Raw genomic sequence first — 27,500 nt, forward strand, 5'->3', positions numbered from 1 at the left:
TCTGTCTGACAGACCAAAACAAACAAAGCGTGCATTAACAGATCGATAAAAATTAGTAGCGAGTAGCGAGCTGAATGTAGATAAAAGTAGCGGAGTAAAAGTAGCGTTTCTTCTCTATAAATATACTCAAGTAAAAGTAAAAGTATGTTGCATTAAAACTACTCTTAGAAGTACAATTTATCCCAAAAGTTACTCAAGTAGATGTAACGGAGTAAATGTAGCGCGTTACTACCCACCTCTGCTAGACTGGTACTTAAATGTTCTATGCGTACTAATAATTAATTTATGCATTCACGCCTGTCCTGGTTGTCTGTTGAACAAAAGATGCATTGTAGTCTCCTTATGTTCTTCAGAACTATCATGTTAGATCAATCACCAGCAGATTACTTTTACAAACAGTTTTTAAAATCAACTAACATGTATATTCATGACACTAGGAATGCCAGCAATGGCTATCTGGCACTTTCTGCTCCCAGGACCAATCTCCTCAAACATACAGTCATGTATAGATTCATTCTGGAATGGGTTGCCATCTCACATTAATCTCTCACAAAGTAAATTGTCATTCAAGACAGCTTTGAAGGTACACCTATTGCAGCTGCCCACATGACGGGAATTTTTAATACTGGTTTTAACTAGCTTTTTTATCTTATGTTGTATTTTTCCTTTGTATAATGTTTGGTAATGTATGTATTCTTTGTATTTTTATTTTGAATGCTCCTATATGGACCCCAGGAAGACTAGCAGTCGCCTTGGCATCAGCTAATGGGGATCCATTCAATAAACAATAAACAACATTTCCTCATTCACCGCCAATCCTCTTTCAGTCAGACGTGTTCGCGATCATGGAAACAATGAACATCAAAACCACACAAACATAAAACATTATGTTACAGTATGAATGGATATATACATAGTAGGGCTGGGCGGTATACCAGTATTAACTGTAATATCAGTATATTTTAGAAAGAGATATATATTTGAGACAATACCGCCATACCGGTATCGTTTGATGTACCTTTGTTATGGCTGTTTGCGGCGTCTGGTGGCTCTTCTTTATTAACCAGTGGTATAACACAATCCGGTGAAATGCTTAAGGAAACTGCCGCTGCTAACTGCTAAAGCTACCAAATTCAGTTCAGCGGAAACCCTCACTGACGTCACATGTCGCTTGGCAAGAGACAGCACTTTTTAAAAGGCACACACACACGCATCTCTCATAAAATTCTCTCAACTGCATATGACAGATATTTTTTTCCAAATAACGCATTTATTACAATTAATGACTTTATAATTTTCACCACAGTGGTAGTAACTATAATGTGGTGTTGAGTTTAAACTGAACACTTTGCACTTTTAGTTTAAAATACCGATATATATATTGTATATCGAGATTCGGCCGAAAAATACCAGGATATAGACTTAAGACTAGGGATGTCCCGATCCAGGTTTTTGCACTTCCGATCCGATACCGATATTGTTTTTGCATTTCCGATCCGATACCGATACTGACCGATACTGGCCTATCCGAGCATGTATTAAAGTTTAAAGTTATTTAGCCTACTTAGTTGTCAGAATCATGTTGAAAAGGGTTTTAGTACTCTTGATAACAACTAGCCAGCTGAATTTGGAGAGTTTGAATAATACACAATGGTTGGTAACAAGAAACTGACCTGTTTATTCAAGGATAAACACAAAATAGACAAAATTATACATGACATACAGAAATGGCATCATTGAACTAGGGCTGGGCAATATGGCCTTTTTTGAATATTGCGATATTTTAAGGCCATATTGTGATACACAATATATATCTCGATATTTTGCCTTAGCCTTGAATAAACACTTGATGCATATAATCACAGCAGTATGATGATTCTATGTGTTTTGATTGATTGATTGAGACTTTTATTAGTAGGTTGCACAGTGAAGTACATATTCCGTACAATTGACCTAAATGGTAACACCCGAATACGTTTTTCAACTTGTTTAAGTTGGGGTCCACTTAAATTGATTCATGATACAGATATATACTATCATATATACTATCATCATAATACAGTCATCACACAAGATAATCACATTGAATTATTTACATTATTTATAATCCAGGGTGTGGAGGGGGGCGCCGGATGTAAGTGTCAAAAAGACAGCCAAAAGAGTTTGATATGAGAATAAATCTAAAGTTAAAATATAGGGTAGAAATGCACCCATTTGCAGGAAATGTAGTCTTGATTTTAAAATGTTTCTTTCAAGGCTTGCATGTCTACATTAAAACATTCTTCTTCATACTGCATTAATATATGCTACTTTTAAACTTTCATGCAGAGAAGGAAATCACAACTAAAAAAATCACACATTTTTTCATACAGTGTTGATCTGGAAATTTTTGCCTCGGCATTTTGATGGTGTGGGCGTGTGGCACCGAATGGAGATAAGCGTCTCGACAGACGTCACAATATTTGAACAATGATGACGAAAACTGTTTTCTCTGTCGTGTCCGTGTGTCGAAAATTGTTATGCGCTTATTTTTTTATTTGATTTTGTGTGTGGCATAGATTTGCTATGCGCAGAGGACGCTTAAACAGTGCGCAATTGCACAGGCGAGCACCTTAAAGGGAGCGTTGCTCGCACGGCTGCGCTAGCATCATAGCTAACGTTAGCCAAGCTGCTACCTCTCTGCTAGGGGAGGGCGTATACGTATGTGACGTATGTCGTGACAGTATGTGACGTATGACGTGACAGTATGTGACGTATGACGTGACAGTATGTGACGTGTGTAAGAAGGTGCGCTTGCTGTCTGTGAGAGGGAGACACAGGAAAGAGTGAGAAGAGCCTGTCGTGTAATGCCAGCAGCTAAAAGCAACAGCGTGAGAATCCGCAGACCTGTGAATGTGTTGAAGGTGTGCTGGAAAATGCGGAACGGCAATTACGGAGCAGCAGAAAAGTGGAATGTATTATTTAAATCGGTGTGTTGGAAAACACGGACCGGAGTTTTTTTTTAAACTGGATCTGGATCGGCATTTTCCCAAGCCTTGCCGATACGCAATTTTTGGCAAATATCGGCAGCCGATCCGATCCAAATATCGGATCGGGACATCCCTAACTTAGACTTAGACAAACTTTAATGATCCACAAGGGAAATTGTTCCAAATCATGTTGGTCTATATCACCCAGCCCATAACACATAGACTAATATTTGTGCACTATTCACTTGTGATTCACCGAAAATTTGGCCGCCAAAAAAAATAATTTGACCACCAGAAGAGCGTTGCCGAAACCGTAGGCAATATGCATGGGATTGTCTGCAGCCGACTCAGCATGTCTGCAATGTGGACGTATTTTAGTATACCCGACGGACAGCGATCTACAAAATGAGCAAATATTTAGGACAGTGGCAGCTTTTAAGGAGAGAAAGTGCAGATGGAGCAGAAGCGCCGGGGAAGTGTGACGTCATGCGTCACGTGGAGATGGAGGGGCGGAAGTAAAGAGTCTCTTAACATGAGTACAGTCTATAATAACACCAGAAAAAGATGCTAGATTTGCTGCTCGTTAAAGTACATTGTACAACTAGAAGAGGCAATTCCGGTAGGAATTGTGTGGGAATGCTCCAATGCTGAAGTTGAAGTGAAATGCTGACAGAATGTAGTATGAATGTAAGAATAGTTTGAATGTTGAAGAGCTTGACGCTGAACTGAAATGCTAATGGAATGTAGGATGAATGTAGAAATGGTTTAAATGTTGAAATCATTTAAACGCTGAAATGGTTTGAATGTTGGAATGGTTTGGATGTTGAGGCGTTCGAATTTCCAGGAAAACCGGAATTTGGTTTGGAACTTGGGAAAGTGTTAGTTTGAATGTCCAGGATGAGTGGAATATGTTAATGTTGGAATGGTTTGAATAGGTTGAAAAATGTGGGAATTGTGCAACTTGGAAAAATGTCCCATTCATTTTAATGGGAACTTCCTGGAAATTTGGGAATTTTGGGAAAAGCGGGATTTTTGGAAAATGATTAGGAGCATGAATGTCCTAAGTGAGCTGAATTGGTTGGTGCTAGAATTGTTTAAATGGAGCAAGAAATGTTGAAGTAGTAAATGGTATTAAGGAATTTCGGGAATTTTTTTTTTTTTTTTTTTTTTTTAACTTGGAAAAAGAGTAGTTTGAATTTCCAGAATGGTGGAATGTGTTAAAGGTGGAATGGTTTGAATGAGTTGAAGAATGTGGGAATTGTGGAAGTTTGAAAAATGGCTAATTCATTTTGAATGGGGGAAATGCAAAAAAAAACAGGAATTATGGGAAATCCGGGAATTTTTTTTTTAGACTTGTCGAACTAGTGCGCACAATTCCTGAACAGACTAAGTATTTAGAAGTTGGAATGGTTTGTGTGGAAGTTGTGGAACTTTGAAGAATGTCCTATTGATTTCAATGGGAATTTCAGAAAAAATTGTGAATTTCGGGAAAAGCAGGAATTTTTTTTTAATTTTTAATTTTTATTTTTTTATAAATGGTAGAAAACTTGAATGGTCTGAATGAGTTGAAATGGTTGGTGTTGAAATGTTTAAAATCGGTGGAGAAATGCTGAAGTAGTAACATGTTGAAATGAAAAATGGCATTACTGAATTCCTGGAATTTAGGGAAAACCAGTCATTTTTGCACTTCAAAAAACAATTACGTTTTTGTCCTGATTAAGAAGAATGTTTTGACGGTGGAATGGTTGAAATGTGTTGAAAAATGTGGAAGGACTAGTCGCCAGAGAAAAGGGTGCAAATAGGGCTTTGGAAAACCAGGAATTCTGGAAAATCCTGGAATTTTTTTTAACTTGGAAAAAATAGAAGTTTGAATTTTGTGAATGGTGGACTATGTTGGAGGTGGGATGGTTTGAATAGGTTGAAAAATGTGGAAATGGTGGAAGTTTGAAAAATGGCCAAATTATTTTGAATGGGAAAAATGTCCCGGACAACCTGGAATTCTGGGAATTTGTAAAGGGAACGCCCAGAAGAAGAAGAAGGAGAAGAAGAAGGAGAAGGAGGAGAAGAAGAAGAAGAAGAAGAAGAAGAAGAAATAAATGAATTTTGGTGTAGAAAACCATATGTGAGAATGCTTTGGAGCATTCACACAATAAGTAGCAATAATTGAAAATAGAGCAAAACAATACAATGTAAAATATGTTAACACATTTGATTTTAAATGTACACATTTTTGTTAGACTTTTGGACGAAAATCATATGGCAAAGAATACGATGTTGTCATGACAACGCCCCCGCCACGCCTCAACGTCAATCTCGGGGAAACCCTGAAGATAGCTCTTTACCAACACTAAACGTGCTATTACACTATTGCCTCTCACACCCCCTTTTCCCGACACCTCGCGGCTCCCCCAGGGGGCCCCTCTGTTTAGGAAGCACTACATTGATGCAGGGATATAAGGATGGATCTACCAAGACTGTAGAGACTGTTTTTCAACCTTTTTTGAGGCAAGGCACATTTTTTGCGTTTGAAAAATACGGAGGCACACCACCAGCAGAAATCATTAAAAAAAAACTAAACTCAGTTGACAGTAAAAAGTCGTTTTTGTTGGATATGACTTTAAAGCATAACCAAGCATGCATCAATATAGCTCTTGTCTCAAAGTAGGTGTACTGTCACCACCTGTCACATCACACCCTGACTTATTTTGAGTATATTGCTGTTTTCCTGTGTGTAGTGTTTTACTTCTTGTCTTGTGCTCCTATTTTGGTGGCTTTTTCTCTTTTTGGGGAATTTTCCTGTAGCAGTTTCATGTCTTCCTTTGAGCGATATTTGCCGCATCTACTTTGTTTTAGAAATCAAGAATATTTCAGTTGTTTTTATCCTTCTTTGTGGGGACATTGTTGATTGCCATGTCATGTTCGGATGTACTTTGTGGACGCTGTCTTTGCTCCACAGTAAGTCTTTGCTGTCGTCCAGCATTCTGTTTTTGTTTACTTTGTAGCCAGTTCAGTTTTAATTTTGTTCTGCATAGCCTTCCCTAAGCTTCAATGCCTTTTCTTAGGGGCCCTCACCATTTTGTTTATTTTTGGTTTAAGCATTAGACACCTTTTTACCTGCACGCTGCCTCCCGCTGTTTCCGACATCTACAAAGCAATTAGCTACCTGCTGCCACCTACTGATATGGAAGAGTATTACACGGTTACTCTGCCGAGCTCTAGACAGCACCAACACTCAACAACAACACATCATCATTTGCAGACTATAATTACTGGTTTGCAAAAAATATCTTAAACCCAAATAGGTGAAATTAGATAATCTTCCACGGCACACCAGATTGCTCGCTCACCTGTGTATGAGCTCTTAAGCTGAACCCTAAACCAACGTTCCCTCTAAGGTGCGCGCCTGTGCAATTGCGCACTGCACAAGCGTCCTCTGCGCACGGCAAATCTATGCCACGCACAAAATCAAATAAAAAAATAAGCGCATAACAATTTTCGACACGACACAGACACGACAGAGAAAACAGTTTTCGTCATCATTGTTCAAATATTTTAACGTCTGTCGAGACGCTTTGAGGACATGAATTCCATCCATCACTTTACTGAGCAAAACTCTTTATTGTCGGCCATAAACACATCACCAAAACATCCATCCATCCATCCATTTTCTACCGCTTAGTCCCTTCGGGGTCGCGGGGGGCGCTGGAGCCTATCTCAGCTACAATCGGGCGGAAGGCGGCGTACACCCTGGACAAGTCGCCACCTCATCACAGGGCCAACACAGATAGACAGACAACATTCACACTCACATTCACACACTAGGGCCAATTTAGTGTTGCCAATCAGCCTATCCCCAGGTGCATGTCTTTGGATTTGGGAGGAAGCCGGAGTACCCGGAGGGAACCCACGCAGTCACGGGGAGAACATGCAAACTCCACACAGAAAGATCCCGAGGCCGGGGCTGAACTCACGACTACTCAGGACCTTCTTATTGTGAGGCAGGCGCACTAACCCCTCTTCCACCGTGCTGCCCATCACCAAAACATTAGTAAAAAAAATGATATCTAGCAAAAGTGGTCATTTTCTGCAGTACAAACCAGACCAAAAGCAACTTTGTTATATCAACAGCAGCCGCTCGCTCTTTCTCACTTGCGCCAACACATGCACATATGGCACTTAGCCAGCGATGCGTTTACAGCCACACAAAAAGTCGGACAACTCCAACACCACACATAAAGTGTCATTCCAGGTCGTTACACTATGATTTACCAATCAAATGTGTGCTTATTCTAGTGTCATTTATTGGGAATCTTAATTTATAAATATTAATCATGAAATGCTGTTAGTATATTAAATAAATACTAATAAAATATATATTTTTTTACAAACAGGAAGTTGCAGGAATGTACACATGATCCCCTGCTTACATCTCATTGTGCAACATGTGAATGTTTTAATGGGAACTAAATGCAATGTCTGAAAGGGGTACAAACTATTTCCAAAGCAGGACCTCCACCCAGACAAACAATACAAGTAAACTACCGACCGGTGTCCCACCTTCCCTTTATTTCGAAAATCCTCGAAAAAATTGTCGCACAGCAGCTAAATGAACACTTAGTGTCTAACAATCTCTGTGAACCTTTTCAATCCGGTTTCAGGGCAAATCACTCTACAGAGACAGCCCTCGCAAAAATGACTAATGATCTACTGCTAACGATGGATTCTGATGCGTCATCTATGTTGCTGCTTCTTGATCTTAGCGCTGCTTTCGATACCGTCGATCATAATATTTTATTAGAGCGTATCAAAACACGTATTGGTATGTCAGACTTAGCTTTGTCGTGGTTTAACTCTTATCTTACTGACAGGATGCAGTGCGTCTCCCATAATAATGTGACCTCGGACTATGTTAAGGTAACGTGCGGAGTTCCTCAGGGTTCGGTTCTTGGCCCTGCACTCTTTAGTATTTACATGCTGCCGCTAGGCGACATCATACGCAAATACGGTGTTAGCTTTCATTGTTATGCTGATGACACCCAACTCTACATGCCCCTAAAGCTGACCAACACGCCGGATTGTAGTCAGCTGGAGGCGTGTCTTCATGAAATTAAACAATGGATGTCCGCTAACTTCTTGCAACTCAACGCCAAGAAAACGGAAATGCTGATTATCGGTCCTGCTAAACACCGACATTTATTTAATAATACCACCTTAACATTTGACAACCAAACAATTACACAAGGCGAATCAGTAAAGAATCTGGGTATCATCTTCGACCCAACTCTCTCCTTTGAGTCACAAATTAAGAGTGTTACTAAAACGGCCTTCTTTCATCTCCGTAATATCGCTAAAATTCGTTCTATTTTATCCACTAGCGACGCTGAGATCATTATTCATGCGTTCGTTACGTCTCGTCTCGACTACTGTAACGTATTATTTTCGGGTCTCCCTATGTCTAGCATTAAAAGATTACAATTGGTACAAAATGCGGCTGCTAGACTTTTGACAAGAACAAGAAAGTTTGATCATATTACGCCTATACTGGCTCACCTGCACTGGCTTCCTGTGCACTTAAGATGTGACTTTAAGGTTTTACTACTTACGTAAAAAATACTACACGGTCTAGCTCCGTCCTATCTTGTCGATTGTATTGTACCATATGTCCCGGCAAGAAATCTGCGTTCAAAGAACTCCGACTTATTAGTGATTCTCAGAGCCCAAAAAAAGTCTGCGGGCTGTAGAGCGTTTTCTATTGGGGCTCCAGTACTATGGAATGCCCTCCCGGTAACAATTAGAGATGCTACCTCAGTAGAAGCATTTAAGTCCCATCTTAAAACTCATTTGTATACTCTAGCCTTTAAATAGACCCCCCTTTTAGACCAGTTGATCTGCCGTTTCTTTTCTTTTCTCCTCTGCTCCCCTTTTCCTTGTGGGGGGGGGGCACAGGTCCGGTGGCCATGGATGAAGTGCTGGCTGTCCAGAGTCGGGACCCGGGGTGGACCGCTCGCCTGTGCATCGGCTGGGAACATCTCTGCGCTGCTGACCCGTCTCCGCTCGGGATGGTGTCCTGCTGGCCCCACTATGGACTGGACTCTTACTATTATGTTGGATCCACTATGGTCTGGACTCTCACAATATTATGTCAGACCCACTCGACATCCATTGCATTCGGTCTCCCCTAGAGAGGGGGGGGCGGGGGGGTTACCCACATATGCGGTCCTCTCCAAGGTTTTCCATAGTCATTCACATCGACGTCCCACTGGGGTGAGTTTTTCCTTGCCCTTATGTGGGCTTTGTACCGAGGATGTCATTGTGGCTTGTGCAGCCCTTTGAGACACTTGTGCTTTAGGGCTATATAAATAAACATTGATTGATTGATTGATTGATTGATTGATTGACACAGTTCGTGAAAAACAATATTTTTTGTTATTGTCATTGTAAGTGGGCCTAAATGCTTATATTAGAAATGGAAATGACTGCTGTCATTTGATTATAATAATAAGAGAATGTTGTCTGTCTATATGTGTTGGCCCTGCGCTGAGGTGGGGACTTGTCCAGGGTGTACACCGCCTTCCGCCCGAATGCAGCTGAGATAGGCTCCAGCGACCCCGAAAGGGACAAGCGGTAGAAAATGGATGGATGGATAGAGATTGAACTTGTTATTTAGTCAGGTTTGGGACAGATGTGCTGCTGGTGTAGGCACAGTGTGCACGTCTGGTGTTGCTCACATGGGCTCCACTGAATGCTCAGGGAGTTTTTGTGTTTGCTCACACACATGGAAAATTAGAGGGAACATTGCCCTAAACCTACTCAGTGGCCTAGTGGTTAGAGTGTCCGTCCTGAGATCGGTAGGTTGTGAGTTCAAATCCCGGCCGAGTCATACCAAAGACTATAAAAATGGGACCCATTACCTCCCTGCTTGGCACTCAGCATCAAGGGTTGGAATTGGGGGTTAAATCACCAAAATGATTCCCGGGCGCGGCCACCGCTGCTGCCCACTGCTCCCCTCACCTCCCAGGGGGTGATCAAGGGTGATGGGTCAAATGCAGAGAATAATTGCATTTGACAATCATTGGTACTTTAACTTTAACTTTAACTTTAAACACATGTGACACTTATTTCATAACAACTCACCTAATTTCATCAAAGAGGCCAGCAGGACCCACAAGGAGATCTCGAAGGGGACCTGGATGTGTTCGTACTCGAAGCTGAGCACCGGGAAAGACTTCTTGGTGAAGTTGTGCCTCTCCTGCGCCACGGCGTGGACGTCCGAGTTGTCCCGGTGGCCGACATCCGGCGAGCTGGCGGCGCCGAGATGCAGCACGGAGCCCTCCAGGAGCACCAGGAGGACCAGCAAGAGGAGCCCGCGCCCCGGTACGCTGCCCGGGGAGGGATGACCTCTCCGCGGGGGCATCGGATAACGAGGCTCGCTTCAAGTTCAAGTTAGTTGGGGCAGCTTCGTCGCTTCAAACTTTGCCGACCGAGCGTCAAAGCGTAGAACCGTCGAGGAGGCGTTCGTCTCCGGGGAGGTTAAGCTAGCAGCGCGGGGCGTCTTGCTAGGCAGGTGAGCAGGCGAGGCCGGAGAAGGAAGCAGGAAACGCCGAGATAATTAGTAGTCGCTCATAATACAACAACAACACCGTCGCTGCTGTCAAGAAGAAACAAGCGGAGTTTCCTTCCCGGAGGTTTTACAAGTTTGCTCGACCACCGCGGACGTCCTCACACTGCAAAAGGTGTCATTGTTGATGCGGGAGACACGCGACGACCAGCGGCATGATGATGATCTTCTCGGCGCCTCTCCGTCGCTGCCGAGTGGCCGGCAAAGTGCCTCCTGAGGCGGCGTCGCCCAGATTCTGACCTTGAAGAGCAGCCGCGCAACAGCCGAGTCGCATTTTGTCTCCTCGTCCAAACTTTCTTCAATGGGTTTTTTTTTTTGACGCGTCAATGTCCGTGTGTGCGTACGCGGCACGTCCAACCCCGCCGGAGGATGTTAAAGACAGGACCTTGGTGGGGTCAGCACCGGGGAGGGAGAGCCCGAGTGGAGGTGCCACGCCTCGCCTTCAGGGAGGCTTCTCGTACCGCTTGTCGAACCACGTCGGCCCTGCTGGGTGTTGTTTCCCCCTTCAACCTTCAAAATGCAGAGGCTTTCGCGGAGGTTTGCTGGATGAGAAGAGGAGGAGGCTGGAGGGCGGAGGACGATGGCCGTGAAACAGTGGCACCTAGCGGCATGGAGGGTAAGAAGGCTGCCATGTACAGTAAGTAGCATGGCTATTGCTACTGGGGTGGGCGATACTGCAAATGTTGGTATCGAATCGATACCAAATAAATACAATGCCAATACCAATACGGTTTTGCCATACATTTTTTGGTAAATGGTTATAATCATCCATCCATCCATCCATTTTCTACCGCTTATTCCCTTTTTGGGGTCGCGGGGGGCGCTGGAGCCTATCTCAGCTACAATCGGGCGGAAGGCGGGGTCAGGCCCGGCCCTAACCAATCTGGCGCCCTAGGCAAGATTTTAGGTGGCGCCCCCCCACATCGGCAGTGAAGTGTATATACTCACAAGAACCCGAATAGCTTTGTCTTTTACCTTTTTTTTTTTACTTACAACTATACCTAATATATAAAGGGGTGGAAAAGTGACGATTACCTGCAGGGCAAACATTAGCTAACCAGAAGGCAATAACAATGTAAACAAAAAAACACCTGCTTAAAAGATCTAATACAAACATTTATATGCACGTACAACACTTAGAACTTTTAGCATATCAGTATGTGGAATTAAATTATGGAATGGATTAAGTAAAGAAGTTAAAAATTGTACTGATATGATCCAGTTTAAGAGGTTGTTCAAAATAATAGTGCTTACAGAGTACAAAGAAGAAGAATTATGAGAAATACTTTCAACCTTATTGAAAATAAGATATTCTTCATCTCAGAATGTTAATAATGACTGAATTAATTAATTAATTACATATTACAAAACTGTTGTATACTAATTCATAGATGTTATTTTATTATATAAAAAGGTCAGTAAATGATTCTATATATTTGTAAACGCTTTGAAGTGGGAAAGGGGTAGGATTAAATAAGCTTTGCTTCTTCCTACTCCTTTTCGGGCATGATGTAAAATGAAATGATATGAAATTGTGTGATGTATTATGATGTAAGTGTGTTCATGTTCGAAATAAACTAAAGAAAGAAAGAAATGTCCCTGAGGAATGTAAGGTGGGAGTACTGTAATTACCTAACGTTACATTATTATTTTCCATAACAATTTAGCCCCCTCCACAATATTAACCCGACGTTAAAACAGAACTAGCTATTTATTGATTAGCAATTGCCGAATCATGTAACATTAGCTTAATGCTAAAAAGCCAGGTTACTATCACATTCTGTAACAGACAAATAATTTCATGTAGGCTAACGTTACCTACCTGCTACCTCTGTCTTTTCTCGTTTCTCCTCCTCTTCTTTTCTCTTTTTTATTCCCTGGGCACCTGACAGTTTTGGCATCTTGTGTTGGTTTTTTGATGTGGTGACGTCCAAAAAGAGTCATGATACGGGAAGGGAGGGGGCGCACCGTGTGGGGGGAGGAGGGGGGGGGGGGGGGGGGGGCGTAATGTTGTAACAAATAATATTTCTATTAAATAGGCTTTACTTTGCATTTTAATTAACGTGGGATTATTTTTTGTATTTAGAAATAATAGTACCAACTTTTTTTTTCTTTTTTTTCTCCAACATTTGTGGCACTGGCGTGGCGCCCCCTGATGGACGGCGCCCTTAGCATTTGCCTATACGGGCTATGCCACGGGCCGGCCCTGGGCGGGGTACACCCTGGACAAGTCGCCACCTCATCGCAGGGCCAACACAGATAGACAGACAACATTCACACTCACATCCACACACTAGGGCCAATTTAGTGTTGCCAATCAACCTATCCCCAGGTGCATGTCTTTGGAGGTGGGAGGAAGCCGGAGTACCCGGAGGGAACCCACGCAGTCACGGGGAGAACATGCAAACTCCACACAGAAAGATCCCGAGCCCGGGATTGAACCCAAGACTACTCAGGACCTTCGTATTGTGAGGCAGATGCACTGACCCCTCTTCCACCGTACTGCACATGTTGGTATCAAATCGACACCAAATAAATACAATGCCAATACCAATACGGTAGTGATGGGTTGATGAGGCGTCATGAAGCGTTTCGACACATTGCAAAACTGTATTGATACTGTGTCACTAAATACTGACATCTGCTGGACATTAAAAATCCCTACAGGCAACCTATGGACCGACTCAACTGACACTGATTTTATGACCGAGTACAGTGGTTCTCAAATGGGGGTACGCGTACCCCTGGGGGCAGGGCCGGCCCGTGGCATAGGCCGTATAGGCAAATGCTAAGGGCGCCGTCCACCAGGGGGCGCCACGCCAGTGCCACAAATGTTGGAGAAAAAATAAATAAAATAAAAGTTGGTACTATTATTTCTAAAAAAAAAAATAATCCCACGTTAATTAAAATGCAAAGTAAAGCCTATTTAATAGAAATATTATTTGTTACAACATTACGCGCCCCCCCCCCCCCCCCCCCCCCCCACCGGGGGGAACCCCCCGCACGGTGCGCCCCTCCCTTCCCGTATCATGACTCTTTTTGGACGTCACCACATCAAAAAATCAACACAAGATGTCAAAACGGCCAAAACTGTCAGGTGCCCAGGGAAGAAAAAAGAGAAAAGAAGAGGAGGAGAAACGAGAAAAGACAGAGGTAGCAGGTAGGTAACGTTAGCCTACATGAAATGATTTGTCTGTTACAGAATGTGATAGTAACCTGGCTTTTTAGCATTAAGCTAATGTTACATGATTCGGCAATTGCTAATCTATAATCTGTTTTAACGTCGGGTTAATATTGTGGAGGGGGCTAAATTGTTATGGAAAATAATAATGTAACGTTAGGTAATTACAGTACTCCCACCTTACATTCCTTAGGGACAATTGTATTAGATCTTTTAAGCAGGTGTTTTTTGTTTACATTGTTATTGCCTTCTGGTTAGCTAATGTTTGCCCTGCAGGTAATAGTCACTTTTCCACCCCTTTATATATTAGATATAGTTGTAAGTAAAAAAAAAAAGGTCAAAGACAAAGCTATTCGGTTTCTTGTGAGTATATACACTTCACTGCCGATGTGGGGGGGCGCCACCTAAAATCTTGCCTAGGGCGCCAGATTGGTTAGGGCCGGGCCTGCCTGGGGGTACTTGAAGGTATGCCAAGGGGTACGTGAGATTTTTTTTAAATATTCTAAAAATAGCAACAATTCAAAAATCCTTTATAAATATATTTATTGAATAATACTTCAACAAAATATGAATGTAAGTTCATAAACTCAGTGAAGCACAAGCTCAGGTTTGTCACTAAAATGTCTGTCAAAAAGAACTGTGAAAAGAAATGCAACAATGCAATATTCAGTGTTGGCAGCTAGATTTTTTGTGGACATGTTCCATAAATATTGATGTTAAAAAGATTTTTTTTTTTTTGTGAAGAAATGTTTAGAATTAAGTTCATGAATCAAGATGGATCTCTAATACAATCCCCAAAGAGGGCACTTTAAGTTGATGATGTGTAGAAATCTTTATTTATAATTGAATTACTTGTTTATTTTTCAACAAGTTTTTAGTTATTTTTATATCTTTTTTTCCAAATAGTTCAAGAAAGACCTCTACAAATGAGCAATATTTTTGCACTGTTATACAATTTAATAAATCAGAAACTGATGACATAGTGCTGTATTTTACTTCTTTATCTTTTTTTTTTTCAACCAAAAATGCTTTGCTCTGATTAGGGGGTACTTGAATTTAAAAAAAATTCACAGGGGGTACATTGCTGAAAAAAGGTTGAGAACCACTGACCTAGTATATACAATAATATAAACCAAGTCATTGTATTTCATTTAGGATTATTTCATAACTTCATTTAAATAAAAATATATTTTTTGTCTTTTTTAGATGCAGTCAATAAATAATGTGAACATGTATCATAACATGGAAATCTAAGAGAACGTGTTGTGAATGAGGACCTGGAAAAAAAAATTTTTTTTTTTTTTTTTTTTTACACATTTTTATTTTTTTTTAAAAACAGTTTTTCCAACGTATTCAATTTTAGACGCTTTCTCTTCTTAGTTATTATTTCTCCGGCTGTAGAAAAGATCCGCTCACAGGGCACAGAGGAGGCGTCAGTGCGACACAGTTCGCGTATCGGTCACGTGACCAAAACAGCTCATGATCGGTCACGTGACTTTCTAAAAGCGGTACGCGCACCGACACAGGGTTTTGCTCTATGAGCTCGACGCATGCGCTGATGCATCGGTGTTGCCGGACCCATCACTACAATACGGTTTTGCCATTCATTTTTTGGTAAATGGTTATAATCAGATAACACAAATATTTACAACAGTGGTGTCAAAACTCTGTGATGAGGTGGCGACTTGTCCAGGGTGTAGCCCGCCTTCTGCCCGAATGCAGCTGAGATAGGCTCCAGCACCCCCCACGACCCCAAAAGGGACAAGCGGTAGAAAATGGATGGATGGATGGATGGTGTCAAAAATTTTACCACATAGGATGCGGGGGGGTATTTAGATGTATTTCATATATGTGTATATATCAGTGCCGTGCGGTGAGGTTGATGACTGGTGAGGCACTGACTTCATCACAGTCAGATTTACAAACATATGAACCCTAAAGAGTATCTTATTCACCATTTGATTGGCAGCAGTTAACGGGTTATGTTTAAAAGCTCATACCAGCATTTTTCCCTGCTTGGCACTCAGCATCAAGGGTTGGAGTTGGGGGTTAAATCACCAAAAATTATTCCCGGGCGCGGCGCCGCTGCTGCCCACAGCTCCCCTCACCTCCCAGGGGGTGATCAAGGGATGGGTCATATGCAGAGGACAAATTTCATTACACCTAGTGTGTGTGTGACAATCATTGGTACTTTAACTTAACTTTAACTTTACACATACAAACTGTAGCACACAAAAAAGCACATTTAATAAAAAAAAACGTTATGGTCTTACCTTTACTTATAAATAAAGTCCATTCGCCGCTGTTGTGCTGGATTAATGAACCCCTGACGGGTGTGTTATATCAACTAAAGCCCTCACTTCAACTTTCCACATGCAAGATTGAATCTATTTTAAAAAGTGTAACCGAGGGTTTATAAATGTCGCCTATACTGTATGAAACTACAAAATAACAAACACGGAGGCTCCAGTTTACACGAGGACCACTTTATTACCTTCTTTCAAAAACCTCCGCTCCAGTACAACATGTCATCACTTCCGCTCTTGGCGCCTTCAAAATAAGAGCTCAAGGCATATACTGTATAACAGCGCATAACAGGAACTTAACATCACAAATAGGAAAGCCCATAAAATAGGTTACAAAAGTTATTTAATAAGAAGCCAAAAAGTGCAAAAACAATAATGTTTGTGTTGGAGGAGTTGTGAATTATATACACCAGGTGTACCTAATGTTGTGTCCCTGCAGTCATTCACAACTCCTCCAACACGAACATTATTGTTTTTGCACTTTTTGGCTTCTTATGAAATAACTTTTTTAAATAGATTAAATCTTGCACGTGGAAAGTTTAATTGTGGGCTTTAGTTGCAGCCGTTTTATGATCGCTCAGCACAAGAGACGGCGTGGCGCAGTGGGAGAATGGCCGTGCGCGACCCGAGGGTCCCTGGTTCAATCCCCACCTAGTACCAACCTCGTCATGTCCGTTGTGTCCTGAGCAAGACACTTCACCCTTGCTCCTGATGGGTGCTGGTTAGCGCCTTGCATGGCAGCTCCCTCCATCAGTGTGTGAATGTGTGTGTGAATGGGTAAATGTGGAAGTAGTGTCAAAGCGCTTTGAGTACCTCGAAGGTAGAAAAGCGCTATACAAGTACAACCCATTTATCATTATTTATTTATTTAAGAAATACGTTACACACATACAGTTGTTGACTAAATACACTGTACATTATATACCTCAGCTAACTAAACTATGGAAATGTATAATATAATTCATATAGCAATACAGTCTCACTGCACAGCAGGCCAGCAGTTAGCCGAGTCCGTCCATGTTGAGGCACTGAGTGACGTGCCTCAACTGGCTGCTGTTCACCGCACCGTCTCTTCTCAGTATTTGAACGGCAAATGTGAAAATTCAGCGATTTTGAATAAAAATAATCTAAAACTGGTGAAGTTAAATGGAAAATAACTTTATAGTATAATCACTGCATACATATAACAATTTAATTTTTTTTTTTTTCTTTTTACATTTTTTTTCTTTCCATGATGGCAGGTGAGGCCCCGCCTCACCTGCCTCTAGTGACTGCACTTCACTGGTATATATATATATATATATATATATATATATATATATATATATATATATATATATATATATATATATATATATATATATGTATATATATGTATATGTGCATATGTGTATATATATATATATATATGTATGTGTATATATATGTGCATGTGATGAGGTGGCGACTTGTCCAGGGTATACTCCGCCTTCCACCCGATTGTAGCTGAGATGGGCTCCAGCGCCCCCCGCGACCCCGAAGGGAATAAGCGGTAGAAAATGGATGACTATATATGTGCATATGTATATATATATATATATATATATATATATATATATATATATATATATATATATATATATATATATATATATATATATATATATATATATATATATATATATATATATATGTATTAGAGATGTCCAATAATATCGGCCTGCCGATATTATCGGCCGATAAATGCTTTAAAATGTAATATCGGAAATTATTGGTATCGGTTTTATTTATTATCGGTATCGTTTTTTGTTGTTGTTTTTTGTTTTTTTTTATTAAATCAACATAAAAAAACACAAGATACACTTACAATTAGTGCACCAACCCAAAAAACCTCCCTCCCCCATTTACACTCATTCCCACAAAAGGGTTGTTTCTTTCTGTTATTAATATTGTGGTTCCTACATTATATATCAATATATATCAATACAGTCTGCAAGGGATACAGTCCGTAAGCACACATGATTGTGCGTGCTGCTGCTCCACTAATAGTGCTAACCTTTAACAGTTAATTGTACTCATTTTCATTAATTGCTAGTTTCTATGTAACTGTTTTTATATTGTTTTACTTTCTTTTTTATTCAAGAAAATGTTTTTAATTTATTTATCTTATTTTATTTTATTAATTTTTTTAAAAAAGGACCTTATCTTCACCATACCTGGTTGTCCAAATTGGGCATTATAATGGGTTAATTCCACGACTGTATATATCGGTATCGGTTGATATCGGTATCTGTAATTAAGAGTTGGACAATATCGGAATATCGGATATCGGCAAAAAAGCCATTATCGGACATATATCTATCTATATATATATATCTATCTATCTATCTATCTATCTATCTATCTATCTATCTATCTATCTATCTATCTATCTATCTATATATATATATATATATATATATATATATATATATATATGTATATGTATATATATATACATATACATATATATACATATTACACATATTTACACATATAGATATATATAGCGATAAATATTCTATATGTATGTTTATATGTACAGTACAGGCCAAAAGTTTGGACACACCTTCTCCTCATTCAATGTGTTTTCTTTATTTTCGTGACTATTCTATCTATTTACATTGTAGATTGTCACATCAAAACTCTGAATGAACACATGTGTAGTTATGTACTTAACAGAAAATGGTGAAATAACTGAAAACGTGTTTTATATTCTAGTTTCTTCAAAATAGCCACCCTTTGCTCTGATTACTTTTTCGCATACTCTTGGCATTCTCTCAATGCGCTTCAAGAGGCAGTCACCTTATGATATTCGCTAAAGATACCCAGCTTCACTGCTCCTTTAAGCGGTCTTGAGATTCAGAAGCGTAACTCTTTGCTTGTTTTTTTAGTGGACATAAAACAACGGCTATGCCATATCTCTCTGCAGCCCAATGCAGGCGAAACAGAAACACTGGTTATCACACCTGAAGATTCAATTCCAGGAATTAAACATTACTTGGGTGACTTAGGCCAGTCTACTAAGCCAATCCTCAGAAACTTGGGGGTTATCTTTGTCATTAGTGCAGCATTGTAAGAAGCTGACCAGGAACTGCATTTCTCATCTAAGGAACATTTTGAACTTGTGAAATTAATGTCACAAAATGATTTGGAGCTTATAATCCATGCTTTTGTGTCCACGCGTTGACACTATGTAATAGTCTCTCTTCATGTCTGAACAAGAAAGATCTCTCTCGAACACAATTATTGCAAAACTCTGTAGCGAGAATTCTGACCCAGACAAATTGGAGGACCCACAAAACCCCGATTCTAAAAGAACTTCATTGTCTGCCAGTGTCCTGTAAGATCAAGTATATCATTCTGGTTCTAGCCTTCAGAGCCTTGCATGGTCAGGCTCCTTCTCATATCAGTGCTCTCATCCAGCCTTACATCCCAACTCAGCCTCTGAGGTCTATGGATCAGACTGTGCTAAAGGTCCAACACACTCGTTTTCGGACTAGAGGTGATTGATTCGTCCGGGCTGTGGAACGATTATTGTGTTCAATTGTCTCGGATGACACCATCAAAAGCAAACTTGAGACTCAATTATTTGTTCAGGCTTTTAATTAGCTACTCTCGGGCTGCTAGGATTTTTATGTTGTCTTTTATTTAGTTTTTTATATTGTTCAGTTATACTGTGTTTTTATATTGTTTATTTATACTGTGTTTTTATATTGTGTTTTTACTTTGGATATTTATATTGGCCTTTTATATGTAGGTGTCATCTCTAATATTTTAACTCTGTTGTAAAGCACTTTGTAGCTTTTTGTCTGTGAAAGGTGCTACACAAATAAATATTACTTCAGCAAAACAGTTGATCTGCACTAACCTTAAGTCACATTTATGGCTGAAGTGATTTGGTTGTGTTTGCCTACGGTAGTGTTGAGGACCACTGCTCTATTTCTTACATCCTGACCTATACACGTTTAGCTAGAAAGCATATGTGGTCTCCAAGGAGCACCAAAGTATGCCATACTTTCTTCGGTCAATATGCACATTCCGTTTCCGAAGGACTTTCTAGTGTTTGGTGAGCTGCGTACTCATAAATTGTCCAAATTTAACCTTACACTAACCCAGAGGACTTAAAATGTGTTAAAAGTTCCTCTCAGTATTGGATTATCAATGACCAAAAGGCTTTCAAAGCATCTAAATGACCTAACTCGACCATCGGTATTGGCGGTGGCCGATATGGGAATGTGGGTGCATATGTTTACGGAATCAAGTCATGCGAAGGGCTGAGAGATCTGAAACCGGAAAGGAGAGTTACAAGAGGTCACTGCGGCCTACAGAATGTAGCATAACAATGCTTGACAGTAACTTAAAGAGACTTCTGTTTGTGTTGGCTTTGGGGACAACCTCTCAGGACTTGATTTATGGAACCTAAACAGGACTCGGCACTTGTATCAAAGGACTACACAGAAAGTTGTCATTCATTTTGGACGCTGCACAGTACAGTGGACATTCTAGGGAGACCCACGCCTGTGACATTGCACATCTGTCTTTATCCCTTTTTTATGTTGTCATTAAGTGTCATAGCCCTTTGCTGCTGTGCCACATAACCATTAAGGATTAGCTCCTTCCCCTTCACGGTGAAAGTGAATTAGCCTGCACCACAGAGCAGCTAACTACAATGATGATTACATTTACTCCCCTACACAAAAGTCATAACAACATAAAGCTATGTCCAAACATAAAACGTAAATCCCAGGATAATTCCATTACACATCTGCACAGAGCAAAGTCTGGATCAAGGAAAATACTATTTGGTTCTCATGGTTACGCTTTATGGAGCCTGAAATTATTTATCATGGATGTCCTTCACCTATCATTGTTTTTACAATAAATAATAAAGGTCATTGCTTCTCAATGTATTTATTCATTACATAATGTTTCTCACAGTTTTAAATTATTTGAACTTTAAAAAAAAAAAAAAAACATATTGTTGTTTATTTAAGACTTTTTTATTTTCCCATCACTACATTAGGCATCTATTCAATACACATTTTTATACTTGCTGAATTTCAATAAATAATAATAGTTATTACGTTTGCATTTATTTATACGTTATGCAATGTTTTTGTCAGTTTTATTTTAACTTTAAAAAAATTATTTTAAAATGTTGTTTATTTAACACTTTTTTTATTTTCCCATTTACTTTCATCACTACATTAGGCATCTATTCAATACACATTTTTATACTTGCTGAATTTCAATAAATAATAATAGTTATTACGTTTGCATTTATTTATACGTTATGCAATGTTTTTGTCAGTTTTATTTTAACTTTTAAAAAATTATTTTAAAATGTTGTTTATTTAACACTTTTTATTTTCCCATTTACTTTCATCACTACATTAGGCATCTATTCAATACACATTTTTATACTTGCTGAATTTCAATACATAATAATAGTTATTACGTTTGCATTTATTTATACGTTATGCAATGTTTTTGTCAGTTTTATTTTAACTTTAAAAAAATTATTTTAAAATGTTGTTCATTTAACACTTTTTTTATTTTCCTATTTACTTTCATCACTACATTAGGCATCTATTCAATACACATTTTTATACTTGCTGAATTTCAATACATAATAATAGTTATTAAGTCTGCATTTATTTATACATTATACAATGCTTTTGTCAGTTTTATTTTAACTTTTTTTAAATTATTTTCAAGTATTGTTGTTTATTTAACACTTTTTTTTATTTTCCCATTTACTGTCATCACTACATTAGGCATCTGTTCAATACACATTTTTATACTTGCTGAATTTCAATAAATAATAGCCGTTATTAATTATGCTTTTATTTGTACATTATACAATGTTTTTGTCAGTTTTATTTGAACTTTTTTAAAATGATTTTCAAATATTGTTGCTTTATTTAACACATTTTCCCCCTTTACTTTTATCACTGCATTAGGCATCTATCCAGTGTAATGTTACACCTTTTATACTTGCTGTATTTTCTTTATCCGTCATTATTATACTGTAAATAATAATAGTTATTCCTCCTGCATTTATTCAAACATTATACAATGTTTGTCAGTTTTAATTGATTTCAAATGATTTAACATTGTTTTTTCATTTGTTTAATTAACGCTTTCTTTTTCTTTTACTTTCATCACTGCATTGTGCATCCATCCCTTGTATTGTTACACGTTTTATACTCTCCATTTTAGAAAAAAAAATAGTATGGTTAAAACACAGGAAGTAAAACTATCAGACACAAAGAAGCGGTAGGATTGAATAAACTCTGCATCTTCTCCTTTTTGGGCATGTTAAATTGTGTAAACATGTGATGTTTCGAAATGTCACTTTTTTAAGCATGCCTCTCACCATCGTGGGGACTTTTAATGTTGACAAACTAAACTGTCAAATATATTTATATAGCGCTTTTTCTCTCGTGACTTAAAGCGCTTTCCATTGAGAAACCCATTTTCTACATTCAGGCTACCTTTACACCAGTGTGGGTGGCACTGGGAGGAATGTGGGTGAAGTGTCTTGCCCACGGACACAACGGCAGTGACGAGAAGGCAAAAGCTGGATTCGACCCGGCAACCCTCAAGTTTCTGGGCGGTCGTGCTATACCATCTGATTGTCCTACCATCCTACACCACTACAACTACAATAACATAAGATATGGTTCAATTAATACCACCATGACAATGACAACTACTGGCTAAAACACTGTAGTGTCTTAAGGCACTGAATTACAGCCTAAGTAGGGTTGTACAGTATACCGGTACTAGTATAGTATTGCGGTACTAATAAATCAAAAAAGGTACTAACTGTTTGAAAAATACTGGTTCGCCATATATTTTTATTTTTCATGACATTGCTGGTTTTACGAGCAGAGGAGCCTGTTGGGCAGCGCACACACACAGAGTACTTACAAGCAGACACAGTGTGTAGACAGAAAAGGGAGAATGGACGCATGTTGGTGTAAAAAGTAAAGATAAAGGTGAAGTTATAACACTGAAACACCCTCAGGAAGAGGTGTTTTAAGACATGGCTAGATAGTTAGCGGCTAACATCCATCCGCAGTGTTTTAGCTACTTCTAAATCACTAATCTTTGTTTCCATGGTGACAAATTAAGTACGTTTCTTACAAGGGACGAGGAATATCTAAACATGCTTCACTACACACCGTAGGAGGATCCAATAGCTCACCGGCGTCACAATGTAAACAAATGCCATTGGTGGATCTACACCTGACATCCACTGTAATGATACCAAGTACAATAGCGTATCTAGTCGATACTACTATGATTACATCAATATTTAAGAAATATTTTTAATTTTTTTTAAAATTTATGTTAAATTCGTAACCTCAGGAAATACGTCTCTGGACACATGAGAACTTAAATTATGACCCATGTATGATCCTGTAACTACTTGGTATCGGATCGATACCTAAATGTGTGGTATCATCCAAAACTAAGGTAAAGTATCAAAGCATAGAAGAATAAGTGATTATTACATTTTAACAGAAGTGTAGCTATAACATGTTAAAACAGAAAATAAGCAGATATTAACAGTAAATGAACAAGTAGATGAATCATTAATTTTTACAGTTTGTCCCTCATAATGTGTACAAAATAATAGGTGTATAAATGACACAATATGTTACTGCATACGTCAGCAGACTAATTAGGAGTCTTTGTTTGTTTACTTACTACTAAACGACAAGTTGTCTAGTATGTTCACTATTTTATTTAAGGACTAAATTGTTCTTTTATTGCCATAATAAACATATGCTTAATGTACTGTAAGATTTTTTTTGTTAAAATAAAGCCAATAATGCCATTTTGTTGTGGTCGCCTTTATTAAGAAAAGTATCAATACTAAAATATTGGTATCAAGACAACCCTAATCCTAAGTGATATTGTCTAATGTTGTACTGTAAATGTCCATAATAAATAAATACACAACTTCATGTAAGATGATGTCACCTCAGTACTGGGCTCTGCTAGACCAACAGTATACGTATAATTAGGTGTGTGTGGCATCAGTGAGAGCGGTGGTATAGCAATGATTCTGCAAAGGTTTGTAGCCAAAAGTCAGGGCAAGCAAACCCTCAACTTGTCATACCCGCACGGTCAGGGTCTGTCAAAAATGTGTTTTGCATGATGAAGATGTACATTTCTTCAGAGCAGGAAGTGTCTATCCACCGTTTGTTTTTCAAGGCCAAAATTCATGCTGAGTCATTGTCGTAAATCGGACAGCAGGGCGCTCGATGCTGCCGCCAGAAAGCTGGTAATGAAAAGGCTGAAGTCAATGACAGCATGGTTCATGTTGCCAAACTACTTTAAAGTAGCCTCGGTCAGTATTGCACCTTTTAAGGTGTTTATGGCTTCATTTATTGTCTACAGTTCTGCGGAATTCTTGGACAAATGGTGTCAGAAGTTAATGGTTATCTGTGGCTGGCATACCGTGCAGTAAAAAGACCTTCGGGAGAGATGATGGCTCTGCAGTAGACTCTAGGAATGGGAAAGTGTCATGATCTGTGGTCTAGATCATGTTTTGTTTAGTTATGTTCTGTTAGTTTTGGACTCTTTAGTTCCTGTTTTTTGTGCACCCTTGTTTGTTTTAGTTTCCATGCCGACTCATTAGTTTTCACCTGCCTCATTTGTTTTAACACGCACCTGCTTTAATCAGGAGAGACTATTTAAGCCTGTCGTTGCCAGTTAGTCGGCCTGGCGACATTACTCTGTGATAGTTCATGCTGATGTTCATTTCATGCTCTGCTCATGCCATTGCTCTGTTTTGACTTTTTTATGCCACAGTAAGTGTTGTTTGTTTTATGTCCATAGTTTTTTTTTTTTTTTTTTTAATTAAATCAACATAGAAAAAACACACGATACACTTTCAACTAGTGCATCAACCCCCCAAAAAAACCTTCACACTCACACACACCCACTCACACAAAAGGGGTTGTTTCTTTCTGCTACCAATATTCTGGTTCCCACAACATGGACAACACTTCTGCAAGGGACACAATCCCTGAAGCACACTTGATTGTTTGTGCTACTGGTCCACTAACATTTTCATTTAATTACTTTTTTTTTTTTTTTATGTAATTATTTTTATATTGTTTTACTTTCTTTTTTATCCAAGAAAATATTTATTTATCTTATCTAAAAAAAAAAAAGGACCTTATCTTCACCAGACCAGGTTGTAAATGAAATTAGATTTGTTTAAAGGGTTTGTCCAAGTCGGGTTCAGCAACACACACCTTCATTCATGTACACTGAAAAAAAAAAAATAGATAAATTAATTTATAAATTTGGGAACACAACAGATTGCATATAATATATAAACAAAATTACATTTTCCAAAAAAAAAAAAAAAAAAATGTATGTACAGTCCAGATTATGTTCAGGTCACTCAAAATTAGGGAACACAACAACAGATAGCATATATTCTATAAACATAATTACACTTTCAACATAAGCCTTTGAGGACTTCCCATCTTTTTTTATGTTTTTTGGCATCATTATCGTTTTCAACCATGTAACTTTCTAAAGTTAAAAAATACTGAATAAATGTTTTAAAAAAAAGTAATACTAAGTGTGTATCTGTTTTTGGCCTTAAAAATAAACCTTTTAGTGAGTACTATAATTAAATTGATTAAATCATGATTGTCAATGAACTCTCCCAAAATAACAGAAACCACATCAAGCTTCATAAACAAACCAATCCTTAAACACATTTTTTCAACTTCCACCCAAAACGAAGACACAATATGACAATACCAAAACAAATGCAGGGTGGATTCAGACTCCTGACAACAAAATCGGCAGTCATCTGACTCTGTCATATTCCATAATTTTAACATTTTCCCCGTGGGTAAGAAGTTATAAATAATTTAAATTTGAAAATAATGATTTTGCACATCAATAGTAGTTTTATAGATTAGTTTGAATATGGCATCCCACGGCAACGGGCTGTCCATTGTTTACGTTATAGTGTTAGTTTTTTTCCCTGCGCCAAGTTCGTGCCTTCGCCTTGTGCGCCTCTTTGTTATCACCTCTTTTTATAGTCAAGATTAAATCATGTTCCTACCTTCTACCGAAGTCTGGTCTAGTCCGATTGCATCTCGGGAGAACAAATCTTGCAGCAAGCTGCGTAAAAATCCACGTCCTGACAGAAAGAGCCTTAGTCTTTGGTCTCTTTGGGTCTATTCAGCCGAATACTCCATGGTCCGTCGGGTTCTCCTTTGTGACAGATGGGGTCAGAAGTGGGATGGTTAGCTGAGGAATCATCTGTGGCATAGCGTTTTGTTAAGACCTATACAATTAACCCTGGTGGATCAGTGAGACACTGTACACTCTTAGAAATAAAAGTGCTAAGTAGAACCATATAAGGTTCTTCGGCTCGTCCTCATAGGAGAACCCTTTTTGGCTCCAGGTAGAACCTTTTTATAAAGGTTCCACCTGGAACCCTTTCGGAGGGTTCTACCTAGAACTGTGTGTGTAAGGTTCCACCCAGAACCCCCCATGAGAGGTTCTACAAAGAACCCACGCAGGGAGTTCCACTAAGAACCCTTTCATGTTTCAAGGGTTTCATCTAGAACCCACACAGGGAGTTCCACTAAGAACCCTTTCGTATTTCAAGGGTTTCATCTAGAACCCACACAGGGAGTTCCACTAAGAACCCTTTTGTATTTCAAGACTTTCATCTAGAACCCACGCAGGGAGTTCCACTAAGAACCCTTTCGTATTTCAAGGGTTTCATCTAGAACCCACACAGGGAGTTCCACTAAGAACCCTTTCGTTTGTCAAGGGTTTCATCTAGAACCCATGCAGTGAGTTCCACTAAGAACCCTTTCAGGTTTCAAGGGTTTCATCTAGAACCCACACAGGGAGTTCCACAAAGAACTCTTTCATGTTTCAAGGGTTTCATCTAGACCTGACACAGGGGGTTCTAAAAACATCCCTTTTCAAAGGTTTTCACCGATAACCGTCTTGTCTTCTGAGGGTTCTATAAAGAACCATATTGTACTCTACAGATCAGTTTAGTTCATATTATATTGTGGTCATTTATCATGTTGACATTGAACAAACATTCAAAACATTTTAATGAGAAAAACATTTATTTAAAGATAGGCACCATTATTGGCAAATGTTATCAGGAAGTATGTCCCTGGTGACACATGATCTTACCCATGCTTTCAACAATCCCTGAAGAACTCTTTCTTCCAAAAACGGTTCTCTGGATCAAAATAGTTCTTACTGGAACCCTTAGTGTTAGTGAGAACCCTTTTAAAACCAATTATTCAGAAAATGGGTTTTAAAGGGTTCTCTGGATCAAAATGGTTCTTACTGGAACCATTAGCGTTAACAAGAACCCTTGAAAACCC

The 27,500-nt window shown here is 39.1% G+C and overlaps 2 protein-coding genes across 3 annotated transcripts in view; one reads left to right on the forward strand and one right to left on the reverse strand.

Moving 5' to 3' along the window:
- The window catches only part of slc9a1a (solute carrier family 9 member A1a), a 112,243-nt gene extending 101,860 nt beyond the window's left edge, over window positions 1–10,383 (reverse strand). For both annotated transcript variants that reach the window (XM_061958736.2, XM_061958735.2), the window contains exon 1: window positions 10,104–10,383. In XM_061958736.2, the coding sequence (XP_061814720.2) occupies window positions 10,104–10,383 (280 nt within the window). The remainder of the gene's footprint in view (window positions 1–10,103) is intronic.
- A 715-nt stretch (window positions 10,384–11,098) lies between these two features.
- Window positions 11,099–27,500, forward strand: part of fam110d (family with sequence similarity 110 member D) — a 181,216-nt gene continuing 164,814 nt past the window's right edge. The window contains exon 1 of the mRNA XM_061958739.1: window positions 11,099–11,203. The gene's annotated coding sequence lies outside the window, so the exon portion shown is untranslated. The remainder of the gene's footprint in view (window positions 11,204–27,500) is intronic.

The sequence above is a fragment of the Nerophis lumbriciformis genome, linkage group LG04 (assembly GCF_033978685.3).
Source record: "Nerophis lumbriciformis linkage group LG04, RoL_Nlum_v2.1, whole genome shotgun sequence".
Taxonomy (NCBI): Eukaryota; Metazoa; Chordata; class Actinopteri; order Syngnathiformes; family Syngnathidae; genus Nerophis; species Nerophis lumbriciformis.